The following is a 20,810-nucleotide window of genomic DNA, read 5'->3' as shown; positions in this document are numbered from 1 at the left end:
AAGTGCTTTGACATAACGACTGCTGACTTGCCCTTCAGTTGTACTTTCTTAATCTGACATTATTATTTTTTCTGACCTCTGCACCAGCATTTTAGAAGGCTTAATTTGACCTTTCCATAAACATACTACATTTTGGATTTTTCCTTCACCAGTGCTGGGCGCTCCTATACCTAGAAACTGCTGAATACTTTTTGATGGTTTTAAACAACATGACAACTCAAAACAGACTACCAGTAAATCTGGTGGTGTAAGTGTGGTGGTATAATTTTCACTGGAAAATTAAGAGTGGTCCTTTCAGCCCCCCAACCCTTGATCCTATATGCACAATGCTGTAAGCAGAGAATTAAAAAGTCTGCACATGAGAAGAATCCCTGCTACATCAAGCCCAGCTAGTCTACCTTCCTGTTTTCACAGTGGCTGACCAGATGCTCAATGGAAGTCTGCAAGCAGAATCTGAGCACAACAAGCCCATCTCCTCACCTGGACTTCCCATCAGCTGGTATAATACTACTGTAGGGTTGCCATACGTCTGGGAATTCCAGGACGTGTCCTCTTTTAGGGGTCCTACATGCTCATCCAGGGGAAATTTTAGATTTTAAAGCAAATGACCTGGATTTGGTTTTTTAAAAAAATAACAATGGGGGGGGCGGTTCTGGTTCAGGCTCCGTCGTGAGCAGCTCAGCAACTTTTTGTGTTCAGATTTTTACTTCTTGAAATATTGCAACCCTATAACTGGTGTGTGTGTGTGTGTGTGTGTTAGTGATGTTGTTTGTAAGCTCTCTTTTTTCCAATGTCAAAGAGAACTTTGTTTCTAAGCCTTATAGCTATTAACATTGTTGTGAACATTATTTTGACTTCAAATGCAAAGTTTTAGGGTGCAGAACAAATGATTAATTTCCACTGCTGTTTGCATGCTCAGTATGATAGCAATGTTTAGAAGGTATAATTAGAGTGGTACAAAGTTTGAAATAAAGCAAGTCCTAATTTAAATTTAAAGTCTTCTTAGCTTGTGACACCCATTCTATAAATATAAACTTGTGTTTTAGTATTAACGGTGAATAATGTCTCTTCATAATATGTTAGATGAATTCCTTGTGAAACAATAATGAGACCTAAGAAGCAACAAATAATGTGGTTGCACTGACACTTCAGTGGGGAACAGTGTCATTTTCATTGTACAGTATTTCAACAAAAATTCTATGGATTTTACCCCACTGGTTAGGTGGGGTAAAAATGTTTGCTTTGCTTTCAGTTCATTGCTTTTCTATCCATTTTGTTTAGGCGTTTAGTCGTGTCCGACTCTTTGTGACCCCATGGACCAGAGCACGCCAGGCACTCCTGTCTTCCACTGCCTCCCTCAGTTTGGTCAAACTCATGTTGGTAGCTTCGAGAACACTGTCCAACCATCTCGTCCTCTGTCGTCCCCTCTCCTTGTGCCCTCCATCTTTCCCAACATCAGGGTCTTTTCCAGGGAGTCTTCCAGGGAGTATTGGAGCCTAAACTTCAGGATCTGTCCTTCCAGTGAGCTCTCAGGGCTGATTTCCTTCAGAATGGATAGGTTTGATCTTCTTGCAGTCCATGGGACTCTCAAGAGTCTCCTCCAGCACCATAATTCAAAAGCATCAATTCTTTGGCGATCAGCCTTCTTTATGGTCCAGCTCTCACTTCCATACATCACTACTGGGAAAACCATAGCTTTAACTATACGGACCTTTATCGGCAAGGTGATGTCTCTGCTTTTTAAGATGCTGTCTAGGTTTGTCATTGCTTTTCTCCCAAGAAGCAGGCGTCTTTTAATTTGTGAATGCTGTCACCAACTGCAGTGATCATGGAGCCCAAGGAAGTAAAATCTCTCACCGCCTCCATTTCTTCTCCTTCTATTTGCCAGGAGGTGATGGGCCCAGTGGCCATGATCTTCGTTTTTTTGATTTTGAGCTTCAAACCATATTTTGCGCTCTCCTCTTTCACCCTCAATAAAAGGTTCTTTAATTCCTCCTCACTTTCTGCCATCAAAGTTGTGTCATCTGCATATCTGAGGTTGTTGATATTTCTTCCGGCAATCTTAATTCCGGTTTGGGATTCATCCAGTCCAGCCTTTCTCATGATGAATTCTGCATATAAGTAAAACAAGCAGGGAGACAATATACAGCCTTGTCGTACTCCTTTCCCAATTTTGAACCAATCAGTTGTTCCATATACAGTTCTAACTGTAGCTTCTTGGAATAAAAAATGGAATAAAAAAGATGGAATAAAAAATGATTCACACTTTGTGAATGTAAACACTGTTACGGATTTATTTATTTTCCAAGTTTATAGGCTGTTCTTCAATTTGTTGGACAGCTAATATGTATTTTATCTTTTTATATTTTTTTAAACAAACACCTGGAGCATGAGACATTGCAAAAATAAATTATCACTCAAACCGCTTCAAGATATTGAATCCACAGAGGATGAGTGGATATTCAGTTATTTAACTCTTTAGTTAGGTCCACAAGCATGCCTCGTCTTATCTTCAAAGATTCTAAAGCACCTTTTGAAAATATAGAGAAAGCTTCTACAGACTGCCCTATGTATACCATGGGAAGATGGGGGCAACTGTGGCTTTGAAACATATCAAAACACAGCAGTGTAGACACAGAGATCATGTTTAAACATGGTGGTGAACACAGCTATAAACTTCTTCACCCCAAGGGTTATATGATGCAATCATTTGGATTCTTACTTGCTTATAGGGAGCTTTTTTCCACAACTACTATGGAAGAACTGATAGTTGTTGCCATGTTTTTCACTGGCTGTTCATTAGGGACATACCTTGTCCATTTGCCTATTTGCTGGCTTTCAAGTCCAAACAGAAAGTTCTGTTGTCTGCAACTTCTTATCCTGAAATGAACTGGTTGGATTGAGGACAGATTCAATCCCCCCATGATAATTTTCTAAGCCAGCGTTCATAAAAATGGGGCGGGGGGGCATCGCAGGTTCCTTAAAAGTTTTTTTCCTGTTTATAATAAATTGCCATTAAATTAAAGCCTTGTTCTTAATAACACAGCTGTTTATGTAGTGTACTGAATCCCAAGAGAGCTTGAAGTTGGAGCACCTTATTTGCCTGACAAGATTTCTGCCTGGAATGATGCACACATTTGTGTACTTCTTATAGACAGTAAATGGGCCCAAAGCTCATCACAGCTTCCACTGTGCCGTATCAAAATTCACAAACAATGGATGTTCTGGAGCAGTGGGTGTCCATGGCATGAAAACAGAGGGAACTGGAAAAATGGACATGCATGCTGTGGAAGTGATATCATGGATAGGATTTATTAAGGAAGCAGTTTTAAAATAAAAGGATAGCTTAGGGCAGGGGTGGGGAACATGTGGTCTTCCAGCTGGTGCTGGACTACAAACTCCATCTTTCTGGACCATTGGTCATACTGGCTGGGGCTGATGGTAGTTGGAGTCTAACAACATCTGGAGAGCGACACGTTTCCCATTCCTGCATTTGAGAATTACCAGCTGAAAACAGAAGCCCTGTATAGAATTTCACCCCCCCCCCACCATAACATGCATGGGCCTGAGGTTCAAAGGAGGAGTTTCTCAGAAGTGGTCAATCCACCAGTTCTGTTATACATGAGGAATGTCTCTTGCTCCTCATAGTTCATTTAACTTCAGCTTGGCAGATTTAATTAGCCAGACTTTGCTAGGGTCACAGAACAAGTAGTGGGACTTGGGTGTTTAGAACTTTTTGATCCTTGTGTGTGGAAACTATGGAAAATTTATTTCATATTTGTATTCCATTTTTATAACCCCTTTTCCCAACCCTCAAGGTTTTTAATAGCCCAGTTAGTAAGTTGTTGTGCTTTGCGAAAACATGTGTGGCCTCATCTCAGCCCCTCCCTTGCCTTCATGTACTGATGTTCCATTAGCATCATTAGCACACTTTATGAGTCTCAGATTTTGGTGTCCATATCCTGCTACAGTTTTTGGGCTGCATTGCCTAAACTTGTGTGCAAAGTTCCAAAGACAGATGTTAGTTGATTCTGGATAGCTCTTTGGAGCATTGGGAAATCAATTGTAAAAACTCAGCAGCACATGATCCAATATGAGAGATACATAGACTTTATCATGCTTGGAATGTTATCTTGTTAGCAGCTCATTGGCAAAGACGGGGCTATATCTCAGTGGTTTATGCATCTGTACTGATGTATCTTATGCTGAGACTACTGTACAGAGCTGGAATCATGGTGTGAGAATTTCATTGCTTTTAACCTAAATTAATGTCCTGCTAGATACACAACATTACAAACTAGAAGAGAGTCTTCCGGTTTCCCACAGCCTAACTTCTCTCAGGATAGCCATCATCCTCAGGAATGTATTCAACAATCAAGTGAGAACTGGCCCACAGAATGTTGCTTGTGACTCGTCTCTGTATAAACCTATTGGCTGTGCATTCACGGGATTTCTGGCCTCATCATGGTTTACGGGGGTTGGACTAGATGACTCTTGAGATCCCATCCAACTCTACAATTCCATTATTCTGTAACTTGTTAGGAAACAACAAACCACAGTCTCTGGCTTGGATATACAGTGGTACCTCAGGTTACATACGCTTCAGGTTACAGACTCCGCTAACCCAGAAATAGTACCTCGGGTTAAGAACTTTGCTTCAGGATGAGAACAGAAATCGAGCGGGAGGCCCCATTAGCTAAAGTGGTAACTCAGGTTAAGAACAGTTTCAGGTTAAGAATGGACCTCCAGAACAAATTAAGTACTTAACCCGAGGTACCACTGTAGTGGGAAACTAAGAATTGCTTACCTTGCTTGTGCCACAAGAACAGTTAGGTTTATTTGTGGTAAAACAGGGCTGCCCAAGACATTTTGCTGCTTCAGGTAGAGCAGCAAATGGTGCTTCTGCCTTCCCCAGCTAGATCCATAGTGCTTAAGACTGACCAAGGATGGCTCTACTCTCCTGCAGTAGCGTAGCATGGGTTGTCAGCACCCCGGGCAAGGCAAGTAATTTGCGCCCCCTAACCCGTGGAGCCAGGTAGGGGCAGAGAGCTGCGAGTGCGAGCGCGCGCCCCCCAGATGTTGCACCCGGTGCGGCCGGCCCCCCCTGCACCCCCCACACTACGCCACTGCTCTCCTGGTAGGATAGAGTTAAGCCACATGACGTCCTGCTGTTAACATTATAAAAATGTGACACCAGAGGGCGCTGCAGAGAAACCAGAAAGCAGGGGGGGAGCAAGAGAGAACAGATGTAAGTAGCACTTTATTTGAAGAATATGCCCTGTGACGTTTTGGAATGGTATTTCTAATATTGTTCTAATAATGTTTAAAAGGTCAGTGTAGATCCAGCCCAAGTTATTTGATACCTGAGACAGAATATTCCGAAGTACTACTCTGAGGGAAGGAAAAATACAAAACAATAATAAATTCAAAAGTAGCAATTTGCTGCCCTTTCATGCCACCCAAAATCAGCTGCCTGGTGCCTCCGTCCTCCCTGTGAAACGCCTTCCCATCAAATGTCAAGGAGATAAATAACTATACAACTTTTAGAAGACATCTGAAGGCAGCTGTGTATCGAGAAGTTTTTAATGTTTGATGTTTTAATGTGTTTTTATACGTGTTGAAAGCCTATCAGAGTAGCTGGAGCAACCCAGTCAGATGGGCAGGGTACAAATGTTATCATCATCATCATCAATCTCAGATCAGCCCTGGTGGGCAAAACACAACAAGCCAGGGATCCTGATTTATTTATAACTGTGAATGGAACCATAGTTCCTGAGTGAAACCCTTTAAAAAAAAAAAAAGGCATTCTAGTTGAAATGTTACAGGAAAAATTGAAATGTGAACGCCACTTGTGCAGCCCTTCTGAAAGCTAGCTGGCAGTTTAAGTGGTCGCTTGGGATCGAATACTAATAGGAGCAGATTGAGAATACCGTAAGGGCTTGGTGTTTGTCAAGGCCATCTTATTTTCCCCAAAGCTTCAGCTATTTCTGAATAATTATCCTATATTTTTTCTGCATCTGGGCCAAATCAAGATTTCTAGTTCATCATCATCTCACATTTTCTTTCATTTGCCTTAAGACTCCAGACTTCTGCAATTGGGTTCTCTTCTCTCTGTGTCCCCACCACCCTCATTCTTTCTCTTAAAGCTGCCATTTCCTTCAGCTGCAAATGATTTGATCGCTTTGGGCTTTGTGTGATTTGAGTGTATTTTCTTGTTCTGTTTGCTTCACAGCTGTGACCTACTTAATTACAAGCAGGAAGCAAACTACAGAATCATTAGGCATTCTGCTTGAGTTTTTGAGGGGAGGGGGAATTCTTGTGCTGCTAAATGCTAGGATGTCTTCCTTAATAACAGGAAGCCAGGTTTCAGATAGTGGCACAGAGTATTTGCATTCATTTTGCATCAAGATAAGAAGAGTGAATAGCATATTTTTCTTCTTAATTTCTTATTCCATTGGGAGGGGGCGATGGGGAAGCAGTAGAAGTTTCAAGCAACCACAAAAAAAGGAATGACTCATACGTTTCTGAATCGAGATCATAAATCCTTCTTGTTAGCTATCGATTTCAGCCTTCTTAACAACCTCTGTCTGCTTTCTTTACAGACAATGAAGTGTCTAGAATCAAGTCTCTGTGTTCTCTTTCTCTCTCTCTTTCTTTATAATGTTTGGATATATGGTAAATAATGGAAGGTGATCAGGTTTGTGGCTCTATGAAGGCAGTGTGGCTGGGCATATTTCTGCTTCCTTTCACTGTATTTTATCTTCCCTGATGCTTTGCATAGGGCCATCCTTATCCCATGAAGCAAAGAAATGTAATTTCGTCAGAAACAGGATTCCAAAGGGACTGCCAGTTTTCTTCCTCCAGTCTTAAACAAAATGAGATCAAGTTGGGGGAGGGGCATCTTTTAATAATTTCATTGAGGTTGGCACAAAAAATGCCATTATCCTGTGCCAGAGGTGGAATACCATTTTCTGCCTGTGGGCCACATTTTGCGCCCTTGGCCACATACCCACAGAGAGTGTGTCCAGAGGCAAAAGTGACAGAGCAATGGATGTGACTCTTAGCTTTGCATAGGGGGCTACATTCCAGCCTTGCAAAGGTTGGGAGTTTCCTACATATCCACCTACAGCCATTGCCATAGTTCCAGGATGCACTTGAGCCAGGTGAACGCACTCCAGAAGGGTGCTGTGCAGGGCCAGTAAGGGATGTGGCCTGGGCAGAATCCTGGGGGGTGGGGAGAGAGAAAAGTTGCAAGGGCTGTATTTGTCCCAGCCAGCCAGCCAGCCAAAAGGCCCCCCCCCGTCTTATGCCATTCACTTTTAAATGATACACTGGGTGTAGACACCTGGAGACGGGTTGCATTAACCTGCTTGCAAACATCTGCACTGAGAAGTTTTGAGTTGCTGCGGTGCCATCTCTTGGGACTGCGTCAATCTGAAATTGAGCTCAAACTTGGTAGCCTGACACAACTGGACATACACCACTGTACCCCTGCTTAAATCTATATTGCAGAAAGGGCAGAAGGAAGGGAAGACATATATCAAAGAGGCTATAGAATATGAAGTCAATATAGCTAGATTCTCAGGCAGCATTTGCTAAGGGGTGTAGGGAGTGGTGGCAAAGTGTTGGGAGGGCAGAACTGTGCTCTCGAAGCTCACCCTCAGGTGCACTGGATGGTGCTGCCCCATTGTAAGTGAGATTCAGTTGCCACTCTGCACATGGAAGGAGATACCATCTTGTCCTTCATCTCAGGCAGACAAATGGCTTGGGCCAGCCCTGGAGATGGTATTCCACTTTCTGTGGTGTAGAGCAGATATCCTCCATCTCATGCACTGCACACAGGATCTTTCATGTGACACCTGATTCTACAGGCACCCATGCGCCCCCTCAAGGCACAGAGAGGGGACATAAGAATAGTGGTTGGCATGAAATACCTGCTGGCAGTGTGCAGGGACTTCTGAAAATAGACTAACCCTGCTCTTCATGTATGAGCCATGGATAGAGATGGTGAGTCCTAACTATGCTGAGTCAGAGGTAATTCCTATTGAATTCAGTATGGCTTCCTTCCAGTTAAGTGGATTTAGAATGTCATCCTTAATCTGCTTCCTATTTTGAATTTCAAAACAAAACAAAAAAAGCATGGGCTCTATCACTCATTATTGTTTTTCTAACATGGAAAGAAATTATCTTTCTTCTGTGCCAAGACCCCGTGACCCCAAAGTTCCCTAGGGGAACATGAATAACCACACAGGACAACAGCATATTGGGGTTTTAGACTGAATATGGCCACAACTTTATTGGTTACAGTAGACAGTGGTTTGGCAGGAAAGGAAAAAGGAAAGGCTGCTGGGCAGGGCTCAATTTAAGGACCCCTAGGAGCGGGCTCAGGTGCCCCCATTGGCCAGTTGGGCCCTGCCAAGGGGAACACCTGCCAAGGACTGCCGACATTGGCCAATAGATGGCAGCCTGGTGATCTGACCTGCTATTAGCTGGATCACTTGTGTGCTCTGGGGCCTGGCTGCAACGCCACCCACCAAGGAAAGTGAACCGTCTTGCTAACTGCTTCTCAGTTAAAGTCCGAACTTCTTTGTCAAAGCGGGGCACACCATCTGGATTTTACTACCCATTTTTGACTACCCTATACCCTCATTTTAAAAGTAAACTTACATTTAAATTTTATTTTCCCCTACCCGCGCTACAAAGTTTTTGTGACTTATAACTAATCTGTCCTTTCAGGATGCATGAAATGAGAGAGGATGATAGGTTTGTGCTGAACTCAAGGTAGCAAGAGCAACTGCAGTCCTAACTCTACTTACCTGGGAAGAAGCCCCACTGAATTCAATTGACTTGCTTTTGAGTAGACACTATTAGCTTTGCAGCCATACATGGTTTTATGATGGGCAATCAGACAGTTCATTAATTTTGTCATCAATGTGTCAAGGGGATTTTTGTTTGGGTGTTTTTGTTGTTGTTGTTTTGCTACAAATGACTCCCTGTGTCATTCACTTTTAAAGAGGACATGCAGGGAAGGTGATTGCTTTGCACATATATACTGATGGCAGATATATGTGTCTATGTAAAAAACTAATTTTAAAAATAGGTATATTTCCACATCAGCAAACAATCAGTGGAACACAGACTTGTGGAAAATGAACCATTTGCAGCAGAATGGAAAACACCAGAGGAAAGTGCAAATGACTGTTGGAATGGATTGAGGCGTGTTCATACATCCCTGTTAGTGAATTTACTAGTATCATACAAAAACATTACATTGGAATGCAAAAATTGGTCTCCCATGGGTAGTATTACCTTGACTAGGTAGTACTACTAAACATTGATTTAGTGCCAACAGTGTGCTGGGTGCTAAATTGCTCAACTGCACACAGCTCCACAACGTAACATGCTAAATGCATCTGTTCTGCTCAGCTTAGTAATTGATTCAAGGATGTCTATAGTGTGACACAAACCAAGGAATATATCCTTCTGGTGACCTGTGTACGTGGATCAGAGCAATCTCATATCATGGCTGCTGGTGGTGGGTTCTTTGCATTAGATAGTGTGTTCTTGTGCGCATGTGTACATGTAATCTATGCAATTCATTTTACTAACCACCATTTAATGAACATCTAACTAACATTTCCTTGGGCACCGAGGGGAACCAGAACATCTGTCAAGTCACAAGTCATACCGACTTCTTTGCATGCTATTGTAGTTATAAAATAAAATAAAATTATAAAGCTGTTTCTGTCCTGCTGAGGCTGGTTAACAGGTCCCCTCTTACTTGCTGAGCCTAAAGCTGGGTTCAGATTTATAATGAGAACAGTTGAAGATCATTAAAGTGGTTTCTAATTATCTGCCTGCTTTCCCATCTATCTGTCTATCTGGTATTCTTTGGTTTTTGTCATGTAACTCATAACATGTTTTAGCTTAAGGTTACCAGATTTTTTTCAATGAATCAGGGGACACTTTAATCAATCAATCAATCAATCAATTAAATACTACACGTTCGGGACATTGATGCTGCAGCGGTGGTGGTAGCAGAGGAGCAGCCACCGCCTTGACCTCAGTATCTGAAAAATTATTATAAAAATATTAAGACACTAGTCGGTTTGGAGTAAGTTCAACGGTTTATAATTCTGTGAAGGGAAATATAGATGTAGGATTGATTTGGCTAAAATAGAATATGCAGCAGTAACTGTTAACTTAAGGAAACCATGGAAGGATGGATGGGAAACCACCAAAGAGGAATTCAAACAAATAGCCAGCACGTGTAGACACAAAGTCAGAAAAGCTAAAGCACAGAATGAACTCAGGCTTGCTAGAGAGGTTAAAAGCAACAAAAAAGGCTTTTATGGGTATGTTTGTAGCAAAAGGAAGAACAAAGAAACAGTGGGGTCACTCAGAAGAGAAGACGGTGAAATGCAAACAGGGGACACAGAAAGGGCTGAACTCCTCAATGCCTTCTTTGCCTCAACCAAAATGGTCAAAGGCCTGGAAACGATGCCTTATGAGGAACGGCTAAGGGAGCTGGGCATGTTTAGCCTGGAGAAGAGGAGGTTAAGGGGTGATATGATAGCCATGTTCAAATATATAAAAGGATGTCACATAGAGGAGGGAGAAATGTTGTTTTCTGCTGCTGCAGAGAAGCAGACACGGAGCAATGGATCCAAACTACAAGAAAGAAGATTCCACCTAAACATTAGGAAGAACTTCCTGACAGTAAGAGCTGTTCGACAGTGGAATTTGCTGCCAAGGAGTGTGGTGGAGTCTCCTTCTTTGGAGGTCTTTAAGCAGAGGCTTGACAACCATATGTCAGGAGTGCTCTGATGGTGTTTCCTGCTTGGCAGGGGGTTGGACTCGATGGCCCTTGTGGTCTCTTCCAACTCCATGAAGTCCACCAATCATATTATTCCTTCCTTCCTTTCCTTTCCTTTCCTTTCCTTTCCTTTCCTTTCCTTTCCTTTCCTTTTTGTATTTTGAAAATTTATAAATAAAAAAGTCAGATGGGCTGCATATAAATAATGTTGTTGTTGTATTTGAAGTGTTGCTGAACTTTAGATTTCTATAAAGTCTTTATGACATTGACTGTTATACTTTTGATCCATAGCATAGAATTGGCCTTTTTTACAGCTGCCACACACTGGGTCGATGTTAGCATTGAGCTATCCACCATGACCCCTGAGATCTCATTCCTGGCCAGCTGATATTATATGAACAATGTAATGTCTTCCAGGGTCAGGTTGGATAATGGTTTGTTGACCGTCTGTAGGGGGGAATGTTTCTAAGAATGGTTTTTTCGTCTCTTGCAAAGGGAAGATTAATTAGAAGGGTCAGTGCCTACTTCATACTTTCCCAGGGTCCTAAATTACTTGTATGCACAAGAATCTGAGAATGTTTTAAAGCAGATCTTGAAGCTCTTGATAGTTTGTTAGTAAAAGTCCAGATGTTCCTTTGTGTTTAGACCAGGGGCTGTAAGCTTTTCCAGCTGAGGACTCACCTTTCCTTCAACATATAATATGAGACCCACTTTAAAATTTCTTTATCATTTCTTTATCATATATTGTACATACATGTATAAATCATTTCAAAAGCTTTCCATAGCAGCTAACAATTAAAAGCATCAGTTCAAAACAATGGAGCATTAACAGCAATAAATGCTAAAAACGCTTAAAATCCGTGTTTTTATCCAGTGGGATAAAAATAGATATCACCGCATCTAAAAACCTAAGTGAACATTAATGTTGGTGTCAGACAAGTATTTTTAGGCAGGGTGCCACCACATGACAACTCTGCTTCAGGTCACTACACACCAAAAACTACCATGGTGTCATTGCTGTAACCCACTCTGGGAAAGGTCACGATTCAGGGCTTGTCCACACTTCCACTTGTCCTGTGTCTAGAAAGCATGGCTCCAAGGGGTTTTCCACTTCTCTCATACTTTCTAGGCACAGTTCTGAGAGGTTTTCCACTCGTCTCCCTGCTTTACTGCTGAATTGGAACAAACAGAAATATGCAGCAATGCCAATAGATGTTTGTTCTCATTTAGTAGTAAAGAGTGGGTTTTCCCGGGGAAAGTGGCGGGACAAATGGATGAATGCAGTGACTACTACACAAAGTTTGTTTAATGCAACAATTGAAGTGTGTTGTCCTTGTGTGAAATGCCTTAGAATTCTGAGTGGTGTGCCAAGAGTTTCAGTAAGGTAGCAAAATTTATTTAAAGGGTTTCTCACACAATTGTGACTCCTAGTCACCCCTAGCTCCACTATTTGAAGACAAATGGTTAGGCGAGGTATGAGGAACCTTTGGCCTTCAAGATATTGCTGAGCTAATGCTCCCATTGGCCTCAACAGGCTTTAGCAATGGCCAGAGAGGCAGGGAGTTGGAGTTCAGCAGCCTCTGGTTCCTGATTTAACCCAATGGCAGGGGAATAATGGTTATCGCCTTTTGTTGTTTTACTTTAATGTTTAGATGTCTCAAGGTGTGGGACATTGCAAATAAATGAGGTATTGGAAGAAGCTGGCCATGTGGCAGTTCTATATGGAAACAGCCCCCATCCCCAACTCAGCTCCACAATCTTTGCCTGGAATAAATTACTTTTGTAGCATAATCCTATTTTATGTAATAATATGTAGAGCAATTTCAGTCTTAAGTAATGCTTTCCAAATAGTGGTAGAAGCCTCCCACAGTTGCAGCAGTCTTTACAACTAGTTGGTTGGACTTATAGGAGAGAAAATTCCTATGGTGACAGACCCTGTTTACCATAAGATGTTGGGTCACAAATGTCAGCCCTGCCATTATAATGGCAATGACACTGTACCTCTTGCGTCCCAGGTGCTGCTGGAGACAACACTCTGGGACGACTGCCATCGACATCTCATGCCCAGAAGCATCTGGCTCTCCAGTGTGGAAAGCAGACTGACTGGTGGACCAGATAGATCTTTGGCCTGATCTAGCAAGGCTTTTCTTAAGCTACATTGTGGAAGGAAAAGCTCTAAATAATTATATTATGGAAGTCAGATGTGAATGAAGCAGGGATTACTGGATGATTGTTTCCCTGGGAACAAGAACAAAGGGGGGGAAAGCAAGATCTTCTCATGTGAAATGAACATTCGTATAAAACTCCAACGATAACTCATGCACACAAGATCATAGATATTTTTAAAAGAAGATCAAAGGCAGGAGGGTTTGAATTACAGTTTAGATCTTTTAAAAGGAATCTGCGGTTTTGAACTGTACAAGTAATTAACACCACACGTCAATCAGATGCATTAGCTAAACTGAAAATTAGAAGCATCGAGCCCAAACTAAGCACCACTAGGAATGGAAAATTATGCCACAAGAACACTGGGAATTTGGGGGTGGCTCATATTTCTGTGCAGGCATTCATAAGGCCCCCACCATCTTGTATCACAGGTTTGCTGTCCATGTCTTAAAGGAAAGAAGTCCTTTCGACATGGCCAGACTATCACAAGTTATATTTGCTTTCATGTTATGGAGTGAAATTAGAGTGACCAACTACATGGGAGTACAATTGGCCTACTGTCCTTTTCACAGCGGTGGAGATGAGGGGATTTTGGCATATGTAGTCTTGGAATTCTCAGCACGATAGACTTGTACATGCCTAAAATCTCTCTTCTACGCAACAGTTAAATGTACAGGAACCCTTTGCTCCTTCTGTATAGTGAATTTGAGAATTAGGGCCAGTAATCATCCTTCCGTCCATTGGCAGCTATTCATGCTTGGATAAATCCACGTTAAATATTATATGAATCTAATCAGCCAGAAAGGCTCCATAGGAGGCTGAGCAAGCTTTTCTAAAACAAGGAGCTCTGTGTTTTAAAATGGTCATTTGTATAGGCTGCACTTAAACGGCTCTCATAGAGTCACCTTACAATCCATGCAGTTGAATAAATACATACTAAGATAATTGGGGGGGGGGGTGTCTGCATAATTACATGTTTGAAAGCAATACAGGGAACGGATGCCCCAAATCCTGCTGATGAACTCAGGCCATGCATTTTTGAAAACCATTTTCAAAGAGTGGTCAAGTTGTTGCATTCCCCTTCTTCTTCCTCATCATCATCACCTCATTCAAAATAACCAAAGGGATTAAATTGCATGGTGGGGGCAGGACTGCACACAACATGTGACTGGGTCTCATGATATGGAGCCAGCATCCTTAGGAAGCTGCTGGTAGACACAAATCAATGGTACCTTCCTTCACACACACACACACACACACACACACACACACAGAACACAAGGGCTGAGCAATATATGCTTTTCAGCATCACAATATATCACCAGCTGAACATTGTGGTATACTGATATATCACAATGTCAGAAAAAAGGCTGGAGCTATGTAGAGGCATTGGCTGGCTTCATGGTTTTTCCTGCATTGTGATTTTTGCCAGCACCTGCTCTTGTGATTTGCTGCCCCTGCATGAGGCAAGGGAGAGCTGAGCCAGCAGAGTTAAGAGGGGCTGCAGGAATTGAGAGAATTGGCTGCTTCGTGATTTTTCCCACATGGTGATTTTTGCAAAGCACACACAAGCGCAATATGGACTTCAAACCGGTTTTCGATGATACATCAATATATCGCCCAGCCCTATTGAGCAGTGCCAGGTGGTTGAGCTCAACTGCCAGATCAATCCTACCTCGGGACCATTGGGTCTGGTATGGTTCCAAATTGGATGGTGGGCCAGGTGTTTAGATTCCTGCATTGCAGGGGGTTGGACTGGATTACTTTCAAGGTCCCTTCCAACTCTATGAGTCTATAATTGTAGGAAGTAAAAATGACAGATAGACCAAGCTGCCCATCAGGTCGCTGAGGTTGCTGTTGCCCACCACCCCAGTTAAGCTCATTAGACCCTACTGATGGAGGATGAGACCCCGGCACCCTGACTGTGGCTCCTTCAAACCTGGAGCCACCCATGTAATGGGGGGATGATGACGACACCCCAGAGCCACTCAGGATTTGTTTGCCGTAGTGGTACTGGCTCAAAGTGGTTAACACACATCATTTCTCCCCCTTAAAGGTACCAGGGGCTCTCCTTGGGCAAATATAGCCCTCACCCATGAAGAAACCATGGAGGAGGATGAGGAGAAACAGGAGGGAAGAAGATTTGCAGGCCTGGTCAGTGGATTCTTATGGAACCCATGGACCAATCAAGGACTCAGGAAGACAGCAGGAGCCTCTTTACTGCCGTTCTGACCAGAGTAGGCACCAACCAAGGGGTCCCAAGCCTTTTAGGGGCCCTGCAACAATGGATCAAAATAATAGTGATTTGATCTTGAAATAAAATTGAGATTTTTGATTGTCCAGAGGCCCTACAGGGTTTAATCCAGCACTGATTCTGTCTGTCTGGGTAGGATGCATGGTGAGGATTGGTTTGGCTCAGTCTAGCAGCATGGCCTGTTACAATGCGTTGGATTTGATTCCTGCAGATTCTTTTCTTTGTGCTCTGGTGAGAAGAACAGGCATTGTTTAATTTTGCAGTGAAGTGATGACACACGGGGAAGGTTCCTTGAGGAGCAACTTTTACTTAATTTTTAGAGGAGAGGGAAAACAATTGATGGAGTTTGTGGGGGCAGGATTGAGAGAAACTGTGTTCTTTATTGGGTACAATATGTTTGCAGGGAGCAGTATTTAATGTCTAAAAATAAAAGTGCAGGGAATTGGCGGGGGGGATCTTTGCCATCTGTCCTGTAAATCCTTCTCTTTTATCTTGGTCTGTATGTGGTGGGGGTGTGGAGGAAGACAGAAGGGGCAGCAGCTCTGTGGAAAGCATTTCAATTATAGTCTTGCTGGTTAGCAGTGGAAACTAAGGTGTTTTAGCACCTTCCATAGCAAGGAACCTAGACTGAGATCTCTGAGACCATTCCTAACAAGAAACTAGAGACAAGAAGATCCCACCCCCAGCTGGGGGGGGTGTGGAAATTCACCATCTGATCCAGCTTCACACTGGCTCATGCTTCAGTTGTCCACACTCCCTCTGTGGATTGGCGTTGCTTGCAATGACTTTCTGTAGACTTCCGCGGAATTTTCTGAATATGGTGACATTTATTCTGCTCTGATTTAGTCAGCTACCATCCCTGTCAATGTTCGGTCTTAGCTGTCTGCTAACTGGGTGCTGCTGAATTCAACCCACATTTTACCAGCTTCCTCGCAATGTCATGGGGGACTTTTTCAAAAGCCTTACTGAAATGGAGATACACTATGTCCACAGCATTCCCCGATCCACCAAGCTTGTAACTCCATCCAAAAATAGAAAGGAGATTCATGTGGCATGACTTATTTCTCAGAAACCTATGCTGGGTCTTAGTAATCACTGTATCCTTTCCTAAATGCTCACAGACCGACTGTTGAATTATCTGTTCTAGGACTTTTCCTGGTATCAGTGTCAAACTCACTGGTCGGTAGTTACCTGCGTCTTCCTTCCCTCCCTTTTTGAAAATGGGGACAACATTTGCCCACCTCCAGTCTGTAGTGGCCTCACCTGTTCTCCAAGAATTCTCTAAGATTATATTAGTACCCTCGCCCTGGAAATTTGAATTCATTTAAAGTAGCTAGGTGTTCCTTTACTACCTCTTTTCCTATTTGGGGCTGCAGCTCCCTCAGGTTGGGAATTGCTTTCCTTTTGGTTGAAAACAGAGGCAAAGTAGGTGTCGAGTAGTTCTGCTTTCTCGCTGTCACCCAATAGCATCTCTCCGCCTTCTCCATACAGAAGACCTACCCTTTCCTCATCCCTCCTCCTCCATTCTGCTGAATCTCCCCAATTTTCAACAACACAAGACTATCAGAAATTAAGTAGGTTAAACTTTCATTTTATTCAATAAGTGGTTTATGATCCTGTCCTGAAGCTGCAGTAGTTGTGATATGCTGAACTGTAGTAACAGTTTGATGTAAAGCTTCCACAGTTTGTTTATTTTTTTAAAACATCAGAAAGATGTGTGTTGCAAAGCAATTCTTCATTGGCTCTACTTTGCACCTTAAAGAGTTAAAAAGAAAGATGGAATGCCTTGAGAATGTTGGCAGAGAAGGGGAGAGAGAGACAGAAAAGGGGTTTGTTTTCCATCCTCTCTGGACGTGATCCCGGCACTTTGAAGGCTAAGTGGTGATTCTAGATTTAAGTTTGTTTCTCAGTTCCTTTGCGAGGAGCTAAGAAGAGAAAAGTGGGATTATAAAGACAGACAGCTGTACCAGCAGACCAACTTCTTAAAAAATATGCAACTCCCTTTCTAGCAAAAAAAGAAAAAAGAACAAAAAGGGGATAGTTTTACATTGTCCCTCAGTGCAACAGTATTTTATTTTAGAAGATACACAGAAAACGTTGGGAGAAACTATTCCCTGCAAAGGGGAACTCCTAGCAAAATGGTTTGTTTTGGCTTTGGTGCTTTTCTTTTTCTTTTCCCTTCCTTTCATGGAAAATCACTGTGACATTTTAACCGTGCCATTCTTTAGTAGTCTGAAAAATCAGCAAACCACCCGGGACTACCAGCGCCAGACCTTCCGTTTTGCTAGCTGGCATGGCTGCTGTGCTTTTTAGATTTGAAGATCTGCTGTACAGTTGGGACAGCCTAGTGTGGAACCTGACGTCGCGGGTTCTGGGCACTTATCGATTCAGAAACTTGCAGGTTGTGCGACTAATGCTTAAACCATGGTGCATCTCCAGAGCTGTGTACCAGGTAGGGTAAGATTATTTAAACATATTGGGGACCAGGGTAGGGGTGGTGATGGGGCGACAAGCTCCTAGCCAGTTTTTTACTTAGAGTGCCTGGGAAATCATGCAAGGACGGGTCTTTTGTGGCTGTGATTCTTAGACTTTTTTGTAATGTCTAAGGATTTCTTTGTGTAGGACCTAATTCTACACTAAATTTCCAGATTTTTTTTTCTTTTGCTATATTAAGATTTGCTGCATTAAGATTTTTCCACTTTCCCCAGGTGGCTCAGGGCAGGGTACATGGGGCTATGATTCTGGCCAGCATCTCATTCTGACAATTCTGACTATTTTGCACGGGAGCTAGAAGGTAGCAAAGACCACTCCTTGCCTCCACTTTCTGGCTGCATCACTGATTTACCTCTACAGACAGTACATGGAAGGGGGCATTGAACAAACCGATAGAGTGCATCCCAGAATCCAGTTCATCATCCTGCAGAACTGTGAGGTCACTGACCACATTCTTGCTTTGCAAAAGGAAGCCTTTCATCCGCTGCTCTTTATTTTCCTGGTTCTGCTGCTCTGTGCACAGGTGGAGTTTGACACAATGCACCAGCCATGCCAAAAGCAGGAAAGAGAGAGCAGGGTACTGCTGCATCTGACCCGGTTGGGGCCCAAGATGAAGTGAGAGTGCACCCTAGAGTTTTCTGCAACCCACACCTTTGTGACCCCTCAATTCATCCCTATGGCTCTGTTGCCACTTCAAACCCCACATTTACTAATTTCAGAAATTATGGGGAGAAGCTGGCAGCCCGGAAGTTAAGGGGATCCTTGCCCCAGCAAACCCACAGCACCCTTCCTCCCAAAGTGGTAAAAAACAATTCCAATACAAATGCCAACTGGAAAAAATAGCAATTTAAAAAAATTAAAAGGCTTGTTGGAAGAGAAAGATCTGCCTAATAGTCAAGGGGAAGGCTCTTCGAAGGGAGGTGCCACATCACTAAAGGCCTAATTCCTACATTGTACAGAATGAAACTCCTGATAAGACCTGTTCTGCAGGAAGTCCTCACCCACAGAGCATAGCGATATTTCCTCTGAAAGTGTCGTCTTCATATTGTTATGAGTTTGTGGATGCCTTGACCCCTAAATTCCTGGGTCTAATGGGTGCTGGGTCTAGTAGGTGTTGGAGTTTAATGAATGCCTGGAGTATTAAGATGGGCTGCCAGATGCCAAAATACACACAAACCAGTTTTTTTCATTAGCAGAAAATTGCCTGGGAGAAGATGGGCCATTTCATAGAATCATAGAATCATAGAATCATAGAATCATAGAGTTGGAAGAGACCACAAGGGCCATCGAGTCCAACCCCCTGCCAAGCAGGAAACACCATCAGAGCACTCCTGACATATGGTTGTCAAGCCTCTGCTTAAAAACCTCCAAAGAAGGAGACTCCACCACACTCCTTGGCAGCAAATTCCACTGTCGAACAGCTCTTACTGTCAGGAAGTTCTTCCTAATGTTTAGGTGGAATCTTCTTTCTTGTAGTTTGGATCTGTTGCTCCGTGTCCGCTTCTCTGGAACAGCAGAAAACAACCTTTCTCCCTCCTCTATGTGACATCCTTTTATATATTTGAACATGGCTATCATATCACCCCTCAACCTCCTCTTCTCCAGGCTAAACATGCCCAGCTCCCTTAGCCGTTCCTCATAAGGCATCGTTTCCAGGCCTTTGACCATTTTGGTTGCCCTCCTCTGGACACGTTCCAGTTTGTCAGTGTCCTTCTTGAACTGTGGTGCCCAGAACTGGACACAGTACTCCAGGTGAGGCCTGACCAGAGCAGAATACAGTGGCACTATTACTTCCCTTGATCTAGATGCTATACTCCTATTGATGCAGCCCAGAATTGCATTGGCTTTTTTATCTGCTGCGTCACACTGTTGGCTCATGTCAAGTTTGTGGTCAACCAAGACTCCTAGATCCTTTTCACATGTACTGCTCTCAAGCCAGGTGTCACCCATCTTGTATTTGTGCCTCTCATTTTTTTTGCCCAAGTGCAATACATTACATTTCTCCCTGTTAAAATTCATCTTGTTTGTTTTGGCCCAGTTCTCTAATCTGTCAAGGTCGTTTTGAAGTGTGATCCTGTCCTCTGGGGTGTTAGCCACCCCTCCCAGTTTGGTGTCATCTGCAAATTTGATCAGGATGCCCTTGAGTCCATCATCCAAGTCATTTATAAAGATGTTGAATAAGACCGGGCCCAAGACAGAACCCTGTGGCACCCCACTAGTCCCTCTTCTCCAGGATGAAGAGGAACCATTGATGAGCACCCTTTGGGTTCGGTCAGTCAGCCAGTTACAAATCTACTGAGTGGTAGCATAGTCAAGACCGCATTTTACCAGGGAACAAACACAGACAGATAGCCCATCAGGAAAGTGGATGAGGGAGCCCCACCCTGAGTTCTGAGAGGCTTGGTCAGAAGACAATGCCAGAGTTTTTCTTAGGAGGAAGTTATAGATTTTCCTTTGGCTGCAGTGTGATTGCGGGGAAAGGGTGTCAATCTGTTAAATGCGGCAAGCTGAAGGGGTGGGTCAGAGCACAATGCAAACTGACAGTTTGAACCCGAGGTGAGTGAAATGGGAGAAGCAGGACCCTCTAGGAGTGTAATGCTTTGAACCCTTCCATCATAGGCTCCAGTTGTATGTATGTATGTGTAAATAAACCATTTATGATAAAGACACCCCAGTCTCTGCTTTGCCGCATTTCCAAAGGAAACACAAACCTTGGGTAAGCATGCCGGGAACCCCTGGAGTCTCACACAGCTGAAGAGATTGGGTTGGCCTGTAACAATATTAAGTTTGTCCTGCCCCTTCCATGGAGGTTAGGCAGACTTCCTCTTGCTGAGATGCCACCATGTAATGCCGTTAACCTTTATTGGCTGCTGATGGTGGGGCTAGGAGCAAAGAAACTGTGGTGGCATCACAACAAAGTGGAAAGAGAAGCTGTTTTTTTCTTGGTGGAAGCATCACCTCTAGTTCTACCCAGAAGGAGTCAGCTCATGCCATAGTCTTTGGTAGCTTTGCATGTGGATTAGATTTTCATGTTTAGTGTTTTCTGTTGCCTTCCCCCTACTCTTGCTTTTCAACCCATTG

At 43.1% G+C, this 20,810-nt stretch overlaps 1 protein-coding gene across 6 annotated transcripts in view; it reads left to right on the top strand.

Annotated features, from left to right (window-relative positions):
- FRMD4A (FERM domain containing 4A) overlaps nucleotides 1–20,810 on the top strand; it is a 426,455-nt gene that overhangs the window by 158,007 nt on the left and 247,638 nt on the right. The window contains exon 1 of one of the 6 annotated variants that reach the window (XM_083574963.1): nucleotides 17,228–17,688. The exons of the other annotated variants lie outside the window; for them this stretch is intronic. Coding sequence (XP_083431089.1) covers nucleotides 17,530–17,688 — 159 coding nt within the window. The 5' untranslated portion in view covers nucleotides 17,228–17,529. Of the gene's footprint in view, nucleotides 1–17,227; nucleotides 17,689–20,810 lie in introns of those variants that run through there. 6 annotated transcript variants of the gene reach the window in all.

Source organism: Podarcis filfolensis (assembly GCF_964270895.1).
Source record: "Podarcis filfolensis genome assembly, chromosome: 10".
Taxonomy (NCBI): domain Eukaryota; kingdom Metazoa; phylum Chordata; class Lepidosauria; order Squamata; family Lacertidae; genus Podarcis; species Podarcis filfolensis.
The sequence above is the reverse complement of the archived record's forward strand: the minus strand, read 5'-3'. Positions and strand labels throughout refer to the sequence as shown.